Source organism: Bombina bombina, chromosome 2, assembly GCF_027579735.1.
Source record: "Bombina bombina isolate aBomBom1 chromosome 2, aBomBom1.pri, whole genome shotgun sequence".
In the NCBI taxonomy this organism is placed as follows: Eukaryota; Metazoa; Chordata; class Amphibia; order Anura; family Bombinatoridae; genus Bombina; species Bombina bombina.
Window position 1 is genome coordinate 43,690,250 of NC_069500.1, and position 25,252 is coordinate 43,715,501.

A 25,252-nucleotide genomic window follows, 5' to 3' on the forward strand; every position below is an offset into this window, starting at 1 on the left:
ACCATATATATATTATATTATATCCCTTGTATACACGCTAACAATTCTATGCCCACTTTGATGGTAGAACATCTCATGGTTCATCCAAGATCGTTCACAATTTTTGAAGCTTATATTTATCAATAACTATCAGGTAAATGATGCCAAATTATGAAAGGTTGGCTCACATATATTAGAAAAATTCAGCAGATAAAACATAAAGGGCAGCACATATACTGATGCATAACATGTGTTAAATGTCTCCACAAATGTCAAAGAAAATTAAATGACTCTGCTTGGGAACAGATTTTTGTTTCCACCTTTATATTTCTAATATCCAGTTTGTTCAGCCTTTTTAAAGGGCCATTCTTCCTGCTAATGATATCTACAGTCAGCAATCGCACCTGTGAGCCAATGACCAATCATTGGCACTCACTAACCAATGAGCATGAGCAGGAAATGCACAAGTCATACTGCTGTATTAGTTTTGCATTAAAGGGACATTAAACACTAAATAAATAATTGCTTGAATGCTGTATTCAAAGCAAAGATTAGCCTGTGAGTAATTTTTACATGTAGTTTTTTTATAATATTGAAACAATAAGGGTAACGTTAATGTCCATAGAGCACTGGGCGCTGCCATATTGTAACTTAGGTTACCTTTTCTGCTGAGGATAATTAGGAACGGTTATAAAATGCTTACTAGAGTGTGCAACCAATGACTGTATGAAATATAGCTGTGTCTGCACTTAACATGAATTGGAAAGCCCATAATATTCAGAATTAAATTACAAGAAAGGAGAACAAAAGAAATAATTAAGTATATAACGTTGTTTTACTGCATATAATTAAACAATTTATATCAATAGCTTGAGGTGTTTAATGTCCCTTTAAAGTGATGGTAAACACTGCATTTTTATAATATTTATCCTTCCAACATTTTTTTGCCCTCTACCACTTTCTTAAAGGGACATACAAATCAAACTTAAACGTTCATGATTTAGAGTATGTACTTTTAAGACACTTTTAAATTCTACTTTGTTCTCTTAGTACCTTTTCTATAAATGCATATGTACATATGTTCAGTAGCCTCAATGCACTACTGGGAGCTAGCTCGTGATTGGTGACTACAAACATATTTTCTCAGTAGCTAGCTCTCAGTAGTGCATTCTTGCTCTGCAGAGGTTAAGGGCCACTGAAGCCAAATTTTTTCTTTCATGAATCAGATAGAGCATTCAATTTTAATAAACTTTCTAATTTACTCCTATTATCAATTTTTCTTAGTTCTCTTGCTATCTTTATTTTAAAAGCAGGAATGTAAATCTTAGCAGCCAGCCCATTTTATGTTCAGCACCATAGATAGCACTTGCTTATAGGAAGCTTACATTTACCCGCCGGTAAGCAAGTATAACCCAGGTTCTTAACCAAAAATAGGCCGGCTCCTATGCATCGCATTTCTGTTTTTTAAATAAAGATAGCAAGAGAACGAAGAAAAATTGATAATAGGAGTACATTATAAAGTTGCTTAAAATGGCATGCTCTATCTGAATCATGTAAGAAAAAAATGTGGGTTTAGCGTCCCTTTAAACACACAGTTATACAGGGAGTGCAGAATTATTAGGCAAGTTGTATTTTTGAGGATTAATTTTATTATTGAACAACAACCATGTTCTCAATGAACCCAAAAAACTCATTAATATCAAAGCTGAATAGTTTTGGAAGTAGTTTTTAGTTTGTTTTTAGTTATAGCTATTTTAGGGGGATATCTGTGTGTGCAGGTGACTATTACTGTGCATAATTATTAGGCAACTTAACAAAAAACAAATATATACCCATTTCAATTATTTATTTTTACCAGTGAAACCAATATAACATCTCAACATTCACAAATATACATTTCTGACATTCAAAAACAAAACAAAAACAAATCAGTGACCAATATAGCCACCTTTCTTTGCAAGGACACTCAAAAGCCTGCCATCCATGGATTCTGTCAGTGTTTTGATCTGTTCACCATCAACATTGCGTGCAGCAGCAACCACAGCCTCCCAGACACTGTTCAGAGAGGTGTACTGTTTTCCCTCCTTGTAAATCTCACATTTGATGATGGACCACAGGTTCTCAATGGGGTTCAGATCAGGTGAACAAGGAGGCCATGTCATTAGATTTTCTTCTTTTATACCCTTTCTTGTCAGCCACACTGTGGAGTACTTGGACGCGTGTGATGGAGCATTGTCCTGCATGAAAATCATGTTTTTCTTGAAGGATGCAGACTTCTTCCTGTACCACTGCTTGAAGAAGGTGTCTTCCAGAAACTGGCAGTAGGACTGGGAGTTGAGCTTGACTCCATCCTCAACCCGAAAAGGCCCCACAAGCTTATCTTTGATGATACCAGCCCAAACCAGTACTCCACCTCCACCTTGCTGGCGTCTGAGTCGGACTGGAGCTCTCTGCCCTTTACCAATCCAGCCATGGGCCCATCCATCTGGCCCATCAAGACTCACTCTCATTTCATCAGTCCATAAAACCTTAGAAAAATCAGTCTTGAGATATTTCTTGGCCCAGTCTTGACGTTTCAGCTTGTGTGTCTTGTTCAGTGGTGGTCGTCTTTCAGCCTTTCTTACCTTGGCCATGTCTCTGAGTATTGCACACCTTGTGCTTTTGGGCACTCCAGTGATGTTGCAGCTCTGAAATATGGCCAAACTGGTGGCAAGTGGCATCTTGGCAGCTGCACGCTTGACTTTTCTCAGTTCATGGGCAGTTATTTTGCGCCTTGGTTTTTCCACACGCTTCTTGCGACCCTGTTGACTATTTTGAATGAAACGCTTGATTGTTCGATGATCACGCTTCAGAAGCTTTGCAATTTTAAGAGTGCTGCATCCCTCTGCAAGATATCTCACTATTTTTGACTTTTCTGAGCCTGTCAAGTCCTTCTTTTGACCAATTTTGCCAAAGGAAAGGAAGTTGCCTAATAATTATGCACACCTGATATAGGGTGTTGATGTCATTAGACCACACCCCTTCTCATTACAGAGATGCATATCACCTAATATGCTTAATTGGTAGTAGGCTTTCGAGCCTATACAGCTTGGAGTAAGACAACATGCATAAAGAGGATGATGTGGTCAAAATACTAATTTGCCTAATAATTCTGCACTCCCTGTATGCAAGCAGCTGTGCAATATTAAATGCTCTAACACATTGCACTTTTATGTTGCTGATGTGTAGTGATATATAGAGCAGTCCCCCTGTTCTTCACCTTGTATAGAAAGAGCACACACAGCCACTAATACACAGAAAACTGGCTCACCATGCACAGTTAAAGGGACATTCCAGCCAAAATTGGAATCTAGATGGATGCATTTTAGTTTTGAGTAGGAGCATTTTTGTAATATACATGTGTGGTGTATTTAAGTATGCACTGTGCACCAGCATTATAATCACAGCACTTGCTCAGAGAGCCTAAGGCGCTTGCCCCATCTGGTAATGACTCAATTTGTAAATTGCTGACATGATACAATCCCCACTAAGGCTCTGAGTTGCTGCAGTATTTAAAATGCTGGTGCACAGAGAATATCTAGCTATGCCTCACATGCACAGGCAGAGAAAACGGTTAACACTAAAACAGTGATAACATTTACTAGAAGCATTTTTGCCAATATATGTATATTGCAAATATGTTTCTATCGAAATATGCAATTCATCTGCGTGCATTTACATTTTGGCCAGAATGTCCCTTTAATCTGCAGATTGTACTCGAGTGCGCATCTCTATTACAATTTGTTAAAAGAAATAAAATGTTTTAAAATGGGGCAGGCAGCAGGTGCCATATAAGGTAACTCCTTTAATTAAAATAAAAATACTTATATAATTCTAAACAAAAGAAAAATGTATTTCAAAACCACGATTTACACTTTATAAGTATGTTGATTTCAAGATATTTATATTTGCCCTCAATTTAAACAGCTTTTACTCCACATATTTTTCACACTATAAACAATCAAAGAAATACAAAAAATGTAAATGTCCTTTAACTCATCGGCTGCCAAAGTACTGTAACAGCTATCTCTCATTGCCTAGAGGTAAAATCATATTCATTTTTGGGAGAACAAAATAGTTAATGTAAGAAATAAAATTCTACTCTACTAATATTTGAACTTTGTCAGAATTCATCAGGAAAAGTCTTAATATAGATATGTATATGATTAATACAGAGAGTCAGTACTATGATTCATGTTATAAATCACTATTCAACTGACAATCCTAGAAATCTCAGCAAAAGATCTACTGATTCCAAAACGACATCTGCAAGAGCAGATACGCAAGGGCAAAAAGCAGAATAGGAAGAGCTAGTGATCATATTAATACAAGCAGACAATGCACATCTGCATGAATCAGTGTAACTTATACATCGGTAATACTAATAAAGACAAATAGATATATAGTCATCCAGTTCAACATTTTAAACCTTGTCTGATGCCTTTGGTCATTGAAAATGCCATTTAACATTAGTAATTTGGGTTTTCCGAACCCTCCACCTGTTCCAAAGAGAATAGAATGATTCTAGAGAATTCTACAACGATTATGCATAGTCGGAGAGAATCTCATATGAAAATGTTAAACAGGATATATTTAACACCAGCTAGGCTAGCGAAATGGACCCAGGATAAAGAGAAATGTACAAAATGGCGATTTAAAAATGTAGTTCTAGTACATTGTTTCTGGGCCTGCCCCAAATCATATCAGTTTTGGCAGAAAGTTAATTTTTGGGGCAGTAAGATAATGGGGATGAAGCCTAAACTGGATCAGTTCCAGATATTTTTCTTATGTAATTTTACCAAGTCCCTTCCTAATAATAGATTTATTAATCTACTTATATTGACTGGGAGGAACCTAATCTTAAAAAATTGGAGAGGACAGAAAGGCCTTAGATTTACAGATTTTCTTAAGGATGTCCAATATCAGATGGTGGTTAAACAACTGAATTTAAGGAACATCAACTCCAAACAGATTGCCCGATTTTTTTTAATAAATGGAAAGGTTATATTAGTTAGGTGGCTCTCCATTTTAAAGCGTCTACCTGGGTTCAACAACTAGATAGGGGGACACTCCCCAGATTATGTTTTTTTTGAGGAATAGCTTTAGTAATGTGCAAAAAGGAGGGAGGAAGAAGAAGAGAAAGAAGGGAGAAAACGAAAAGAAAAAAAAACTTATTTTTTTCTCTCCCTTTGTCCCCCCCACCAATATATTACAAAGCTAGACATTTTTTTGAAGGTAATAGGAGGATCTAAGTTACCGCCTTTTAATTAGTAGTAAACATAGTAATTAAGCAATACTCTCTGGGCTTAGGAAGAGTTAAGTGCGTATCAAATGATGAATAGAAGTCACACAATGGGTTTGATAACTATGTCTGCTTGTATATCAAAGGATAATAAGGGATGAAGGTTTTAGACTTAATTAAGTCTGTATAATAGAATTTACATAGTAGTCAGATAGGTCTCAAGTTATAAAAGATAGGTTCCAAACATAGAAACCCCCCCTCTATAGTAAGATGTAGTATAATTATGTAACTCTAAATCCTAACGGATCATAGAGACTAGAACACATGTGCTAGAAAAGGTACCAATGAGGGGTAAAGTTTGTGGCTATTAAGCAGAAGATAAAATGGAATAAATGTGTGGTGCTATGTTTTTTTATACAGTATATATTGTTTTTGTTTTATTTGATTATGGCTAGACGAGAAATGAACTTCTGCGATTTAATGCAATAGGAGGATCAAAATTATTTCTTTTTAGTTAGCAAGAGTACGAGATCTAAGAGTAAACGCAATCAATGAGTAATATTATTGGGTTTAAGAAGAGTTAAATGTGCACCAAATGACGACTAGACGCCACAGAATGAATTTGGTAATCATGTTTGCCTGTATATTATTGGACAAAGGGGATGGAGATTTTTAGACCTAATCAAGTTCGCATAATAGAACTTACATAGAAGTTAGATAGGCTTCGAGATATAAAGATATGCTGCTCTTTAGCTTGTCCGTCTGCTCTGAGTGGTGGACAGCAATCAACCCGATAAGATATGATCGGGTTGATTGATACCCCCTGCTAGCAGCCGCGAAGCTGCAGGGGGCGGCATTGCACAAGCAGTTCACCAGAACTGCTTGTGCAATGTTAAATGCCAACAGCGTATGCTGTTGACATTCAGTGATGTCGGATCATGTCGGACATACATTTGTTAAAACGACCCCATAGATTCAACATGGCAACAATAATAAAGGCTGACATTTTGTTTTATTTCCAAATGATGAGATGGACTTGACTCTCATGTAATTGATAGATGTTTTGGCTTTGTCCTATAGGGGAAAAAAGGAATTGGTTGAAGAAATGCATCAGGTATTGCCTAGCTCTTTCTCATTATTAGGACACAAGTCTGTGTCCCTGTTATATGTACATGGCCTCAGAACAGAATGTGTGTCCATTCCAGTCATGGAGCAAAGCCCATAGAGATGATTATGAGGAGAGCAAAACTGGAGATTTATACTAACATTATGACTGTAGCTAGCCTTGTCTTCTACAGAAGCAAGCCTGGATTGGTTGCTCCACATAAGGTATGTGGTGGCTGGAGTTTAGCTAATGAAAAGTAATTGTAGCAAACAATAATCATTTTTAACAAGTTGAGACATGGGTGATATGTTATTGAATAGAAAGACATCAGAAATGTCTTGTAATGCAGCAGTGTTTTGTTAAATGAGTATAATATATATATATATATATATATATATATATATATATATATATATATATATATATTTGTTTTACTTATTTCCTGTGCCTATGACAAATTGACCCCTGCTAACTACTTTATATGGATATGGTAGGAAAGTATATTGTGGTACTCACATGTGCAGTAGGAGATAGATAAAATACTAGCACTACGGAATCTGTTGGTGCTCTACAAATAACCGATAATAATAATAATAATAATATGAATTGTTAGCCTCCTGTAATTTTATGCTGTAAAATGTTTATTAAACAAACAAAGCAATGTTTTCCTTAGTTCTATTGTAGCTACATATTTTTATTCCATAGGCAGTGATAGGTACCACATACTACTTATGTATAGCTTACAATAAGATGCACACTAATCAGACCTTAATCACTCAGTATCGTTAATACCATTGCAAATGATGCCGCTTGTTATTTGCAGTATCATTAATTACTGATTAGGGTTTGAATGTGAATGCCAGTTCATAAGAAAAATTATACAAGGTGTCAATCACACTATTGAACCACGCCCACTTTCTTGGGTGAATCAAGCCAACGTCAAAAATAATGTTTTATCACAAAAAAATGCTGCTGCAAATTAATTAATTATTTATTTGTAGTTGCTATCTTTTGAAGGCATAATAATGGTTGTAAAAAAATGTTTTTCACAAGACGTAAACAAAAATGAAAGTGCACATTTTTAACATTGAATTCACGCTAAGGGACTGGCGCAATACATTAAATTGTAACTATCTTGTCCATCGCATATAATAAATAACGGTACAGATGCATGGATTAAAAAAACACAAACACTTTAATATCTTTCATTGGGACATTTAATACTAGACACTGATGGTACATGTGTAGCTTTTTATCATTACAAGTTACTCTGGACTCAATTATGTAAACGTCATTGGTCCTGATGTGAAAAAACGTCCAACACTCACAGGAGCTGCTTCAGGGAATTAGCTAAAATCCCTGTAAATTGTGAGATAATCCTATAGAAAGTAATGAAGCTTGCTGGATTGGGGAATTGTGCTGGGAAATGTTAAAGGGACATAAAACAAGTTGGGATAGAGACAAAATATAATATGTACTTTAATTACTTTACCTGCAAATTTATACTGCTGTGCCTCGCCTTGAACCCTTTCTTTTAAGTTTCTGAATTGTACAGCTCTAATTCCCCCCACACAATTCCTTCTAAGACTGTATCTATATCTATCTTTGCTTTGTTAGAATGCAAGACTTTAACACTCAATATCTGCTGGAGCATGCCTAGAAGCAAATAATCAGTTGTGAATTCAGTTGAAATACAATGCCTGTGTTTCTGAAGCTAAACACTGATAAGGGGAATGGAGCAGACTAATCCAGACAGCATGGCTATGTAAATTATTTTGCTTATTTTTGAAAATTATTTTAAAATACTTGGCCACAATTTTTAACCCCTTAAGGACCAGGCATTTTAGGCAAAAATTTCCCCAAAAGACCAGAGCATTTTTAGCATTTTTGCCATCACTACATTTAAACAGAAATAGAGCATTTTTTTATATTTACCTATCAAAACCTATCAAAACTATATATATTTTTTTAGTAGACAACCCAAAGTATTGATCTAGGCCCACTTTGGTATATTTCATGCCACCATGTTACCGCCAAACAGCTTGTGCAATCATGGCACACATAGTTGTAAATGCTTCTCTGGGATCCCCTTTGTTCAGAAATAGCAGACATATATGACTTTGGTATTGCTTTTTGGTAATGAGATGGCTGCTAAATGCCGCTGCGCACCACACTTGTATTATGCCCAGCAGTGAAGGGGTAAATTAGGTACCTTGTAGGGTTAATTTTAGCTTTAGTGTAGAGATCAGCCTCCCATCTGACACATCCCACCCCCTGATCCCTCCCTGACCCCTCTTAAACAGCTCTCTTCCCTCCCCCACATCACAATTGTCACCGCCATCTTAAGTACTGGCAGAAAGTCTGCCAGTACTAAAATAAAAGTTTTTTTTTAATATATATATATATATATATATATATATTATAAAAAGCCCAGAGAGCTTTTTATAAATATTTTGCAGTGTTGGATCCCTCCCGCCTCCTACAGCGATGGGCTGCCCACCCGCCTCCTTAACCTCCCACCCACCAACAATCGGCACCACCGCTGTCAGATGCAGAGAGGGCCACAGAGTGGCCCTCTCAACATTGGAAACTCTGCAAATCTCATGGGGCATGCAGAAATAGTGTGATCTCACAATTTTGAGCGAGATCACGGCAGAGAGAAGCCCAAAACTGCAGCGACGACCAGCGCTGTACAGGGTACGACGCTGATCGTTAAGTGGTTAAACAATTTTTTATGCAAACTATTTTTACTTAATTAGCCCTTTTAGGATATGTACAGATCTCAACATGTTTTATGGCACTTTAAGTTACCAGTGTGCAGGGGGCGCACTTTAAAAATTAAATAATGCATCACATACAAATAGTATTACTCTACTTTCAGTGAATAGTATTGTTTAATCGCCTCTATTCTCATATTCATGTGCTTTTCTATTAGGGTAAAAAGTGTTTTTTGTATTTTGACACAATCTCAACACCTATCAGTTTAAACAAAAAATAGCGATATCTGCAGGGAAAATGTTTACAGAATACACCAGACCTGGCGGAGAAATTATAGTTACATGGTTACACCAAAGAAATGCCCTTGTTCAGCCACTAGCAGAGGCAGGAAAACTCATTTTACAGTAAGGAAAATAATAGACTTTTTTTTTTTGCATGTGCAGTGCTGGGACAAGAAGTAAAAGCAGACACTGCTGCCCCCCCCCCCCCCCCCCCCCATATGAAAAGACGGATTAAACAAACAGGAGAAAGCATCTGATACTTTGGGGCTTTGTTAGGATTTTGAAAATCAGCACAATTGTATTAAATAATAAGCAAAACTAAACATTGCAAAAAAAACATTCCCATATGGGCTATATACATGGAACATCTATGTACAATGCCCCTTTAAAAGCAGGGAACATCCCTTTGTGAGACAATGATCTCAAGATAAAATCGCCTTTATAGGATCTCACAAACCCAGAGAGCTGTATAGAATCTCACAAGCACAGAGAGCTTTATAGAATCTCACAAGCTCAGAGAGCTGTATAGAATCTCACAAGCACAGAGAGCTTTATAGAAACTCACAAGCACAGAGAGCTGTATAGAATCTCACAAGCACAGAGAGCTTTATAGAATCTCACAAGCCCAGAGAGCTGTATAGAATCTCACAAGCACAGAGAGCTTTATAGAAACTCACAAGCACAGAGAGCTGTATAGAATCTCACAAGGAAGAAGGGGAAGAAAAGAGAGGCGCTTGTGTGTACCAGTATAGCAGGTTAAACAGCTTATATTCACCCACAACAGGGTACTCACATTTTAGTGGAGCACTCAGACAGTGCTATCAGTGTAATCAACAGCAACCCAGCTTGCTGAACTTTCCACCGTGTGTGCAGGAGCACCTTGGCTCTAATATCCTAGAGCTGGAATAGACTTCCAACAAGAGAAGCTCCACAAATCACAGGCAACACAGAGACCTCCACAATAAGCAGAGCCAGTCCCAGTGAGGATGATTGGTAGGAAGGTGGTAAAAATATGGCAATCAGCAAAGGTTCCAATGTAGGATAAAAGTGAAATTTATTAAAACAATAAAAACAGGAACCATAAGGTAGGGCATAAAGTGACCCTCCTTATTAACATGCGACGCGTTTCTCAGCACCAACGCTGTTTCATCAGGAACATATATATATATTGTTTTAATACATTTCACTTTTATCCTACATTGGAACCTTTGCTGATTGCCATATTTTTACCACCTTCCTACCAATCATCCTCACTGGGACTGGCTCTGCTTACTGTGGAGGTCTCTGTGTTGCCTGTGATTTGTGGAGCTTCTCTTGTTAGCAGTCTATTCCAGCTCTAGGATATTAGAGCCAAGGTGTTCCTGTACACACGGTGGAAAGTTCAGCAAGCTGGGTTGCTGTTGATTACCCAGTCCGCGCCTGATAGCACTGTCTGAGTGCTCCACTAAAATGTGAGTTCCCTGTTGTGGGTGAATATAAGCTGTTTAACCTGCTATACTGGTACACACAAGCGCCTCTCTTTTCTTCCCCTTCTTTGTAGACGTCATACCATTCTGATGTGAGGAGAGTGCAGCTGCAGACTACTTCCTTTCGACTGACCCCTTTCCCCTCCTATGGGTATGATTCATTAGTGGGATTATTCCTAATAGAGACTTTGTCATTTTGTTTATGAATTGTTCATTGGAATGCTATACATACTTGTACAGTAGTTTCATTTATGTGTTATATATGAGCATACCTGCATTCCCTTGGTCTCTGTTTTATACTCTTATATACGTATATTCATATAGGAATATTATTTGAATCACACCTGGTAAAACCCATAATCCTTTATTATTTACCTAGAGCGCCCCCTATTAGGATATCTTTAGAGAGATACCCGCTGTTAGAATCTCACAAGCACAGAGAGTTTTATAGACTAATATCACAAGCACAGAGAGCTGTATAGAATCTCACAAGCCCAGAGAACTTTATAGAATGGCACAAGCACAGAGAGCTTTATAGAATCTCATAAGCACAGAGAGCTTTATAGAGTCTCAAAAGCACAGAGAGCTTTATAGAATCTCACAAGCCCAGAGAGCTTTATAGAATCTCACAAGCCCAGAGAGCTTTATAGAATCTCACAAGAACAGAGAGCTTTATATAATCTCATAAGCACAGAGAGCTTTATAGAATCTCACAAGCCCAGAGAGCTTTACAGAATCTCACAAGCCCAGAGAGCTTTATAGAATCTCACAAGAACAGAGCTTTATATAATCTCATAAGCACAGAAAGCTTTATAGAGTCTCACAAGCCCAGAGAGCTTTATAAAATCTCACAAGCCCAGAGAGCTTTATAGAATCTCACAAGCCCAGAGAACTTTATAGAATCTCACAAGCACAGAGATCTTTTGTACTGTGCAATAGACAATGGGAATGCGTAGGAAGGCCAGACGCTCATGGCGTTCAGCACTTTTCAGAGCCACATTTATTCTTGCGAAATGCAACACACTACGATATATCCATCTGAATGCCCACATCTTCTGTGCAACACACTATGATATGTCCATCTGAATGCCTACATCTACTGTGCAACACACTACGATATGTCCATCTGAATGCCTACATCTACTGTAAAACACACTACGATATTTCCATCTTGATGCCTACATCTACTGTGCAACACACTATGATATGTCCATCTGAATGCCCACATCTTTTGTGCAACACACTACGATATGTCCATCTGAATGCCTACATCTCCTGTGCAACACACTACGATATGTCCATCTGAATGCCTACATCTACTGTGCAACACACTACAATATGTCCATCTGAATGCCTACATCTACTGTGCAACACACTACAATATGTCCATCTGAATGCCTACATCTACTGTGCAACACACTACAATATGTCCATCTGAATGCCCAAATCTACTGAGCAACACACTACGATATGTCCATCTGACATATGAATCTACAGTGCAACGCACTACGATATGTCCATCTGAATGCCTACATCTACTGAGCAACACACTACGATACTTCCATCTGAATGCCTACATCTACTGTGCAACACACTACAATATGTCCATCTGAATGCCTACATCTACTGTGCAACATACTACAATATGTCCATCTGAATGCCCAAATCTACTGAGCAACACACTACAATATTTCCATCTGAATGCCTACATCTACTGTGCAACACACTACAATATGTCCATCTGAATGCCTACATCTACTGTGCAACATACTACAATATGTCCATCTGAATGCCTACATCTACTGTGCAACATACTACAATATGTCCATCTGAATGCCTACATCTACTGTGCAACACACTACAATATGTCCATCTGAATGCCCAAATCTACTGAGCAACACACTACGATATGTCCATCTGACATATGAATCTACAGTGCAACACACTGCGATATGTCCATCTGAATGCCCAAATCTACTGAGCAACACACTACGATATGTCTATCTGACATATGAATCTACAGTGCAACACACTACGAAATGTCCATCTGACATATGAATCTACAGTGCAACACACTAAAATATGCTTATCTGACATATGAATCTACAGTGCAACAATATGCTTATCTGACATATGAATCTACAGTGCAACACACTACGAAATGTCCATCTGACATATGAATCTACAATGCAACACACTAAAATATGCTTATCTGACATATGAATCTACAGTGCAACACACTACAATATGCTTATCTGACATATGAATCTACAGTGCAACACACTACAATATGCTTATCTGACATATGAATCTACAGTGCAACACACTACAATATGCTTATCTGACATATGAATCTACAGTGCAACACACTACGATATGTCCATCTGACATATGAATCTACAGTGCAACACACTACAATATGCTTATCTGACATATGAATCTACAGTGCAACACACTACAATATGCTTATCTGACATATGAATCTACAGTGCAACACACTACAATATGCTTATCTGACATATGAATCTACAGTGCAACACACTACGATATGTCCATCTGACATATGAATCTACAGTGCAACACACTACAATATGCTTATCTGACATATGAATCTACAGTGCAACAAACTACAATATGCTTATCTGACATATGAATCTACTGTGCAACAATATGCTTATCTGACATATGAATCTACAGTGCAACACACTACGATATGTCCATCTGACATATGAATCTACAGTGCAACACACTACGATATGTCCATCTGACATATGAATCTACAGTGCAACACACTACGATATGTCCATCTGACATATGAATCTACAGTGCAACACACTACAATATGCTTATCTGACATATGAATCTACAGTGCAACACACTACAATATGCTTATCTGACATATGAATCTACAGTGCAACACACTACAATATGCTTATCTGACATATGAATCTACTGTGCAACACACTACAATATGCTTATCTGACATATGAATCTACTGTGCAACACACTACAATATGCTTATCTGACATATGAATCTACTGTGCAACACACTACAATATGCTTATCTGACATATGAATCTACAGTGCAACACACTACGATATGTCCATCTGACATATGAATCTACAGTGCAACACACTACAATATGCTTATCTGACATATGAATCTACAGTGCAACACACTACAATATGCTTATCTGACATATGAATCTACAGTGCAACACACTACAATATGCTTATCTGACATATGAATCTACTGTGCAACACACTACAATATGCTTATCTGACATATGAATCTACTGTGCAACACACTACAATATGCTTATCTGACATATGAATCTACTGTGCAACATACTACGATATGCTTATCTGACATATGAATCTACTGTGCAACACACTACAATATGCTTATCTGACATATGAATCTACAGTGCAACACACTACGATATGCTTATCTGACATATGAATCTACTGTGCAACACACTACAATATGCTTATCTGACACATGAATCTACAGTGCAACACACTACAATATGCTTATCTGACACATGAATCTACAGTGCAACACACTACAATATGCTTATCTGACATATGAATCTACAGTGCAACACACTACAATATGCTTATCTGACATATGAATCTACTGTGCAACACACTACAATATGCTTATCTGACATATGAATCTACAGTGCAACACACTACAATATGCTTATCTGACACATGAATCTACAGTGCAACACACTACAATATGCTTATCTGACACATGAATCTACAGTGCAACACACTACAATATGCTTATCTGACATATGAATCTACAGTGCAACACACTACAATATGCTTATCTGACATATGAATCTACTGTGCAACACACTACAATATGCTTATCTGACATATGAATCTACAGTGCAACACACTACAATATGCTTATCTGACATATGAATCTACAGTGCAACACACTACAATATGCTTATCTGACATATGAATCTACAGTGCAACACACTACAATATGCTTATCTGACATATGAATCTACAGTGCAACACACTACAATATGCTTATCTGACATATGAATCTACAGTGCAACACACTACAATATGCTTATCTGACATATGAATCTACAGTGCAACACACTACAATATGCTTATCTGACACATGAATCTACAGTGCAACACACTACAATATGCTTATCTGACATATGAATCTACTGTGCAACACACTACAATATGCTTATCTGACACATGAATCTACAGTGCAACACACTACAATATGCTTATCTGACATATGAATCTACTGTGCAACACACTACAATATGCTTATCTGACATATGAATCTACAGTGCAACACACTACAATATGCTTATCTGACATATGAATCTACTGTGCAACACACTACAATATGCTTATCTGACATATGAATCTACAGTGCAACAATATGCTTATCTGACATATGAATCTACAGTGCGACACACTACGATATGTCCATCTGACATATGAATCTACAGTGCAACACACTACAATATGCTTATCTGACATATGAATCTACAGTGCAACACACTACAATATGCTTATCTGACATGAATCTACTGTGCAACACACTACAATATGCTTATCTGACATATGAATCTACAGTGCAACACACTACAATATGCTTATCTGACATATGAATCTACTGTGAAACACACTACGATATGTCCATCTGAATGCGCACATCTACTGTGCAACACACTACGATATGTCCATCTGAATGCGCACATCTACTGTGCAACACACTACGATATGTCCATCTGAATGCGCACATCTACTGTGCAACACACTACAATATGTCCATCTGAATGCGCACATCTACTGTGCAACACACTACGATATGTCCATCTATATGTTGCACATCTACTGTGCAACATATAGACAAGAAATAAATAATTACTAATAGTCTTGCAACTTTGTGATTTTGAGCACACTCTTTTCTTAGTCATTATTGCTGTATATTTTACAATGTACTTTTGTAAGACAAAAAATAAATGTCTGTACTTTTAAAGGGACATGAAATGCAAATACTATTTTTTTCATGATTCAAATAAAGTATTCAATTTAATTTTGTTATCAAACTTACATTGTTCTCTTGGTATCCTATGTTGAAAAGCAGGTAGTTAGATAGGCTCAGGAACGTTCACATGTCTAGCACGATATATGGCAGTGGGTTTGCAAGAATGTTTTTACCAATGTCATACACTTTTGTATGCAATAGATGGCAGCAGTGTGCACAATGTATAACATTGTTGAAAGCACTGTTCCAAAAAAATTTTTTATTATTTTTTTTTAAATTGCATGTTCTATCTGAATTGTGAAAGAAAAAAAATGGGTTTCATGTCCCTTTTTAAAGAATGTTAGATATGAAGATAATTAGTACTTCATACATGCAATCAGTTCTGATTCAGACCGACAGGCAAGCAGGCAGATAGACAGGCAGACAGGTTGATAGATAGATAGATAGATAGATAGATAGATAGATAGATAGATAGATAGATAGATGATAGATCGATAGATAGATAGATATTCAGAGTGACAGGTAGACAGACTGACAGATAGACAGACATATAGATTGATCGATTGATAGATAATAGATAGATAGATAGATAGATAGATAGATAGATAGGTAGATAGATAGATAGATAGATAGATAGACAGATGATAGATAGATAGATAGATAATAGATGATAGGTATTTGATAGATAGATAGATAATAGATAGATGAATGGATAGATATAGATAGATAGATATGGATGAATAAATGGATAGATAGATAGATAGATGATAGATTGATAGATAATAGATTATAGGTAGATTATAGATAGATAATAGATAGATAGATTATAGAAAGATAGATAGATAGATAGATAGATGAATGAATGGAGATATATATATATAAATGGATGGATAGATAGATAATAGATAGATATATAGATGATAGATTGATAGATAATAGATGATAGGTAGATTATAGATAGATAATAGATAGATAGATAGATAGATAGATAGATAGATAGATGAATGAATGGATAGATAGATAGATGGATAGATAGCTATGGATGAATTGATGGATAGATAGATAAATAGATAGATAATAGATAGATAATAGATAGATGATAGATAGATAGATAGATAGATAGATAGATAATGATAGATAGATAGATAGATAGATGATAGATAGACAAACAGACAGATGTGAGTGTGATCATGCTGCATTATTATTATATATACATATAGCTTTCTCACCCTTGCTGTTGCCATCAGGCCCTCGCAGGATTGTACACTCCTCAATGTTCCCAAAAGCTTCAAATAGCCGGCGCACGTCATCCTCTGACTGCTGCTTATTGAGCATGCCCACAAAAAGTTTTCTGTCTTCTGGAACAAAATGAAGAGATGCTTACCATATTTTGGCATCACTAAAACAGAGGCACTGGTAACATCATAACAATTCGCCATCAGTATGTTGTGATAAGGACTCATTCCATTAGTAAACAGTCGCACAAGGAAACCCATAATGCCTTGAATTCATAAAGAAAACACCGGAAGCTACAGTGGGTGGATAGTTAACCCATGCTGTGCCTTTAAATTAAAGGGACATGAAACATATTGAGTTTGCAATATAAAATATTTAATTATGTGCAGTAGAAAAAACATTTGCAATACAATTATTTTATTTATTCCCCTGTAATTTAACACTGAAAATTGTGGGGTTTTCCATTCTTAGATTTGGAAGTGCACACTGCAGACCTAACAAGCCTAATCCTGCTACAGATGTGTCCATGATTTGCCTGCAAACGGGTTAGACACATAGTTATAGTCAGCTCTAGAGCAGCATTACTGAGAGCTAGCTTAACACAGCTAGTGAGTCAATGACACGAAACATTTGTGGGTAACTTCCAATCAACAGTTAGTTCCCAGTAGTACATTGCTGCTCCGGAGCCTACCTCTTTATGCTTTTCAACAAAGGACACCAAAAGAGTGCAGTAAATGTAAAGTCACTTAATAGTGTCTAATTTGTTTGAATCATGAAAGTTTAATTGTCTGTCATGTCCCTTTAAGAACTGAATAGGGAGCTAAGAGAGGCAGCAATTTTCTCAAGATCTGGAAAGGCTGTGTGACCTGTGTGAGCACCAGAGGGGACATTAACTACTTTCTTCCCAGAGAGGCCAAAAGGCAAATTGTATCTCACAACTGCTGCAAATCAAATAGCTGGTTTGGGCAATTTGCAACTTTTTAAAAAACCTAAGTTATAGTCGTTGCTTTTTGGCCTCTCTAGGGAGTGTGGGACAAAGTACAGTTTGTTACCCAATAAAAAAAAAAGTCATCAAATGCAAAACGCCTGAAAGCAAAATCTTATTGTAACATTGGCTTCCATAACTTGCTAAACCATCTGCAGTGTATACAAATGTTTCGGAAAATGCTCCTTTAGCTTTTTTTTTGTATTGTTTTTGTTAATTGAAACCACAATGCAGTTAAATGGGCTGAGCTTGCAGGAAGCTTAGACCTCATTAGCTTATTTCACTATATTTACACAAAATCATCCTTATCTTATTTCAATATACAAAGTAACAAAGCAATGAAAAAATTAATTTTTATTACCACTCTGTCCAAACCCACACTGGGACTGTGATTCATTTATAAGCATTCTCGTTTACGTAGCTTTTCTACAACCATTACTTATGTAATGTATTGTATAAGCAGTTATAATCATGTAATATCATTGATGAAGACATCATTTATTTTTATTCTAGATATGGAAATTATTAATATAGTAAATATTGTATTAAAAGATTTATCAGATAAAATTTGACAATATTGTACATTCATTCAACAATTTAAGATTCACATCACCATCTACTCTAATGGGACATATTCTTTTTACTTTAATTCAAGATTTAATTTAAGATTCACCTGTGTCTGAATTCTTAAATAGCTAAAGGACAATTCATCAAATATTAACCCTACGTAGACAAAACAACCAATAACAACTTTGGTTAAGTTGATTTCCCGTGAATAATTGTGAAACACAGTGTTCTGCAAGGCAAAGAAACAATTTTCTGGAGGTTGGGGAGATAATTAACTAATTTGCAATTAACTAAAACAAATCATTTATTGCTTCCTTTTAGAAGAATCTGCCATCATGTAGAGCGGGCGTGGGGTGACAGAATGATAAAGGGCCATATGTTGTAGGTGATAAATTCCTTCTGATTTCTATGGGACGTATATAAAAATGCAATTATTCATTTATACATATACACTAAGCACCATAATCCGTCCCCGCACTACAGTCAAGTTGAGTCCTACTGATCTGGAGTCAGTCTCACTAATTTTAAGCACTAGAAGTCTCATAAACTTCAATGGACTCTCACTGATAGAAACCAACTCTTTCTCACTAAAATGACAATTTTTTTGCTACTCCCAAGTCTCACCATTTTCAAGGCTGACATCTCTGCAGTTACTTTAATTAGCTGAAGGTTCAGAGCTTCAGGAAACAGCCGGAGGAACTTGAGAAACTGAACATGCTAATAGGTAACTAAAATGAAGTCAGCATTAAGATACTGATGTATAAGCTATGGAGAAAATTAGTAAAGAACTGCTGCTGCTAACAAAGTCATAGAATCAATTCATACCGTCTTTTAAAGTGATAGATAGATAGAATGTTGCAATAAAAAATATATTAGTATGCAAGTAAAACCACATAATTATTTTTTTTTAAAGTGTATATATATATATTTTATAATAAAAGATTTATAATCCTAATTGGTATTATCTGTCCCCTCCCTTCATTTATTCTTTTGGCTGGGTTGTGATGTATAAAGCAGTCCCACCCACTCTCTACATAGGCTTTCGAAGGGCTTAAAAGGGGCTGGACTTCAAGATTGTCATATGACACACATGCTGATTGGATGTTAACTGGATTTTTTATAAAAAAAAAATTGTTCTTCCAAGTGGGCTGGCATAACATTGCAATAGAAGCATTACTATATGAACTAATTTAACCCTTTCACAGATGGATTAAAAACAAAAAAAGGTACACATATAATTGTTTAATGGCAAAGATTACATATATAGCATTTGATAAAGTTAACGTTTACCACTTTAATGATTGTTATATGTTTTAAGACATGAAATATTGTCATTGTAGTGTACCTATGCTATTCAAATCTAGGGCTGTTAGACAACCTTGCTCCCATGGCAAAATTACAAAAAATAAATAAATAAAAAATTTGGATGTATTCTAGTAGGGTCTATAGGACACAATTTCTTTCTTTGTTGTATCTAAAACATCACACTGCACATGGAAAACAATAACCAATATTTAGAAGAGGGGTTGCAGAACCCAGTGAACTAATCTGAGGGCTTCTGTGGGATTGGAGCTGATAGTAGGGCAGAAGTGCCAGGGAGAGGTCCTATATGAGTATGTGTGCTGAGAGGAGCTGCATGGTCAGAAAGTCTGTTCAGAGGTCTTATGTGTATCTATTGTTTCAGAACCTTAGGGTATAATGTGAGTTCTTATGTGGGTAATCTGATGATAAAAGGGGCTATGGAGTGTTCTTGGAGGTCTAGTGTCCATTTGTGGCTAAATAGTCATATTAAAGGTCTGATGTGCCTAATGGTTAGGGACGGGGTTTTATATATCTAATTTATATATATTTACACATATATTGTATTTTCCTGTAGTAGTAAATGACCCACAAAAATACATCCTGTAGTAAACAAAAAACACCCAACAAAACATATTTATATAATGAGTGTAATATCAGTAAATGTACATACAAGACACAGTTAATGGAAAAAATAGAAACATCCACAATGCACCATAATCAAGTGTGAGATCCAAATATATACACATCAGCCAAAACACTCAATCTAAACCTATATGGGCCTGTAAAGCTCAGCGACTTTATTCAATCATATCACATCTTATCACATCATATCACATCATATTATTATTATTATTATCGGTTATTTGTAGAGCGCCAACAGATTCCGCAGCGCTATAAACAAAGGTGGAGTACAACAAAACAATTATAGGGATCAAATGGGTAGAGGGCCCTGTCAAGAGTTGCACTGTTGCAGTCAGCTCTTAAGAAGGTGATCTACAAACAGCTGGACTCTTAGGCTTACATGCTAAGGGGGTTCAGGGGATAGCAATGGAGGAGAGGAACTGGTATAAAGAAAGGTTATTGTAGGTTGTATGCATCCCTGAACAGTAGAGTCTTTAGGGAGCACTTGAAGCTTTTAAAACTAGAAGAGAGTCTTGTGGAGCGAGGCAGAGAGTTCCACAAGATGGGAGCCAGTCTGGAGAAGTCCTGTAAACGGGAGTGTGATGAGGTGACAAGAGAGGAGGAGAGTAGGAGGTTGTGAGCAGAGCGATGGGGACGGGAGGGAAAGTATCTGGAGACAATGTCTGAGATGTAGGGGGGAGCAGTGCAGTTGAGGGCTTTGTATGTCAGAGTTAGAATTTTGTGTTTGATCCTAGAGGCAAGAGGAAGCCAGTGAAGGGATTAGCAGAGAGGTGCAGCAGATGAAGAGCGACTTGTAAGGAAGATGAGTCTGGCAGAGGCATTCATTATGGATTGTAAAGGAGCTAGGCAGCAGGTGGGGAGACCAGAGAGGACAGAGTTGCAGTAATCAAGGCGGGAAAGAATGAGAGAGTGGATTAAAATCTTAGCTGTGTAAGGAAGTGTCTAATTTTAGAGATGTTTTTAAGGTGGAAGCTGCAGGCTTTAGCCAATGATTGAATGTGAGGAGTGAAAGAAAGATCTGAGTCAAATGTGACCCCGAACATCGGGCATGCGGGGTAGGGGTAATGATGGAGTTGTCGACAGTTATAGAGAGAATGGGGATGGAGAGTTTTGAAGAAGGGGGGAAAATAAGGAACTCAGTTTTGGAGAGATTTAGCTTGAGGTAGTGAGAGGACATCAAGTTAGAGATGTGAGAAAGACAGTTAGTGACACGGGATAGCAAGGAAGGAGATAGGTCTGGTGCAGAGAAGTAGATTTGGGTGTCGTCGGCATGCAAATGATATTGTAAACAATGGGACTTTATTAGGGAACCTAGTGATGACGTGTAGATTGAGAAGAGAAGGGGACCGAGGACAGAGCCTTGCGGTACTCCAACAGAAAGTGGTGACGGGGCAGAGGAGGCCCCAGAGAAGGCTACACTAAAGGTACGGTTTGACAGGTAGGAAGAGAGCCACGAGAGGGCTGTGTCACAGATGCCGAAGTATTGGAGGGTTTGGAGCAAAAGAGGGTGGTCAACAGTGTCAAAGGCTGCGGACAGATCAAGGAGGATAAGCAGAGAGAAGTGGCCTTTTGATTTTGCTGTAAGTAGGTCATTGGTAACCTTAACAATTGCTGTCTCTATGGAGTGATGGGGACAAAATCCAGATTGCAATGGGTCAAGGAGGGAGTTTATTGTAAGGAAATCGGATAGGCGTGCATAAACTAGGTTTTAGAGAAGCTTTGGGACAAGAGGGAGGTGGGAAATAGGGTGGTAGTTGGATGGGGAGGTAGGATCAAGGGAAGGTTTTTTGAGGATAGGTGTGACCAGTGCATGTTTCAGCGATGAGGGAAATATACCGGTGCTGAGGGAGAGGTTGAAAGTGTGTGAGTATAAGGGTAAGGGTAGCAGAGAGGGAGGGGAGTAGCTGTGAGGGGATAGGGTCAAGGGGACAGGTAGTGAGGTGAGAGCACAGTATAAGTGCCGAAAATTCTTCCTCAGTAACAGGGGAGAATGAGCTAAGTTTAAGGTTACGTGGGTTGTGGTTGATAGAGAGCATTTGAGGGGGTGAGAGAATGGAATTATGTTGAGAGCCGATTTCATTTCTGATGGAGTCAATTTTGTTATTGAAGTGGTTGGCAAAGTCTTGGGCTGACAGAGAAGTTGTATTAGGAGGTGGGGGAGGGCGGAGAACAAACGTTTTGGGTTTGAAGAAAGGTTACAGATAAGAGTAGAGAAGTAGTGTTGCTTATGGAAATTAAGGGTAGAATAGTAGGAGTTCAAGATAAATTTGTAAGGTTGAAAATCAGCTGAACTCCTAGATTTTCTCCAGTGCCGCTCAGCAGTACGGGAACATCTGCGTAGGTATCGTGTCAGAGGAGTATGCCAGGGCTGAGGATGAGTGTTTGATTTCTGAGCTATGGTAAGAGGGGCGAGATTGTCAAGGACGGATGTAAGGGTGGAATTATAGTGGCAGATAGATTGGTCAGGGCAGGAAAAGGAGGAGAAGGATGAGAGGAGAGGTTTGAGGGAATTAGAAAGCTGTTATGGAACTAATATCACATCACATTATATCATATTTTATCACATCATATGACATCATATCACATCATATCACATTATATCACATCATATCACATCATATCACATCATATCCCATCATATCACATCATATTACTTTATATCACATCATAGAACATTATAACACATTATATCACATCACATCATATCACATCATATCACATCATATTACATTATATCACATCATATCACATTATATCACATCACATCATATCACATAATATCACATAGTAGTTGACTGTCAAAGACAAAGACGTCATAAAGTTCAAATGTTCCTAATAAAATACAGTAAGCAACGATGAATTGTTGAACAATTGTCATCAGATTAAGGGTTAGGTAAAGCTTCATAATAAAGTGGGTAGCACATACTTTCAGAATATGTAAATATGTAGAAGTATTAATCTATCAGATTAATGGGGATAAACTGAACTAAATCATCATATAATGCAACTTTCATTATCATCCAAGAATATATTATTGTGTGTTTGAAGACTAACAATGTGCTGCTGCCATTACTGTGATAAATAAGCAGTTAGACCATGTTTAACCTAAACTACTAATGTCTGGAACTGGATATTGCTGAGTATTTCTTATCATGGACCTACTGCATTATGATGAAGCTATGATTAGGACAGTGAGCTAATTACTATATCATTATAATATGACTGCATACATTGCTGAGCAGTGCCACATACAATATTTGTTGTCCTCAAATAGACACATTTAACGTAAAATGCAAAATAAATGATACATAAATGTTGCTCGACTACAGTTCACCACTGGCAGTGATAAGAAAGGGTTTGAAATAAGGGGAGTTTTCAATCTGAATTGCTCCAGGACCAGCAGTATCTATCAGCATGAAATGGGGTTACACACGGAGCTAAACCATCAGGGAGAGGCCAGAAAGATTTCACTAAATGTGCCATGCGACATAAAAACCAGAAAGGGAAAAAAAAACATTGTGAACCCCTTGTGACAGATACCCTCACTAGCCCCTACTTGTTCCAGCTCCTCGGATTGCTCAGACACAGCCCCAGTACCTTATCAGTATCCTCAGAGGTATGACTTTCTCCTGCGCGTTATGCTGTCTCACATGACCACGGCACCGCACAGGAGGGGGCGGGCGCAAGGGAAAGGGCTGACAGAGAAAGCTTGAGAGATATCCTGAGGAAGACTGATCACAGCACCCACCCAGTGTTAGTGATCCAGATGCCTTATTACCACCCCTGCTGGCAGACAAGACTATGAACCAATGAGAAACTATTCCCTAGGCCCAATACTGAATGAGTCTGAATATACTGTAGGGGCTTATAGAGAATGTATCGCTAGGTGTGAATTATAAATTGAGGGAAATAATCAGCATTATCATGTTAATCTGTGCATTAGGTGTGAATGTTTAGCATTGCTGGAAACAATAGATAAAAAATAATTAAGTCAAACTATATGTGAATACTCAGAATTGTGTGAAGTATAATTAGCACAGGAAAACTTATGTATAAGTTAAACACATAGTTGAATTCAGCTCCAGAGCAAAATGCACTACTGGAAGTTAAAGGGACAGTAAAAACCAAAAATATTATTGTTTAAAAAGATAGATTATCCCATTATTAACCGTCCCCCAGTTTTGCATAACTAACACAGTTATATTAATATACTTTTTACCTCTATGATTACCTTGTATTTAACCCACTGCAGACTGTCCCCCTTTTCTCATTGCATTTTAGCCAATCAGTGCTGACTCCTAAGTAACTCCACGGGAGTGAGAACAATGTTATCTATATGGCACACGTGAACAAACAGTTCATGTTATTAGCTATTCACTGCCAGACTGTGAGACTGCGCAGTCTTAGAAATTAGCTTACTTAAGTTTAGCCTTTAACAAAAAATACCAAGAGAAAAAAAAGCTAATTTGATGATACAAGTAAACTGGAAAGTTGTTTAAACATTAAAATGTTGTGCCCTTTCTGAATCATGAAAGATTAATTAGGACTATACTGTCCCTTTAAAGGAACATATCTGATGGGCTAATGGCAGAGGGCATAATAAGTGTGTAGCCACCAATCAGCAGCTAGTTACTAATAGTGTACTGCTGCTA

General features: G+C 37.3%; 1 protein-coding gene across 1 annotated transcript in view; it reads right to left on the reverse strand.

Moving 5' to 3' along the window:
* The window catches only part of CELF4 (CUGBP Elav-like family member 4), a 1,552,143-nt gene that overhangs the window by 248,224 nt on the left and 1,278,667 nt on the right, over nucleotides 1–25,252 (reverse strand). The window contains 1 exon segment of the mRNA XM_053701051.1: nucleotides 17,098–17,226. Within this exon segment, the coding sequence (XP_053557026.1) occupies nucleotides 17,098–17,226 (129 nt within the window).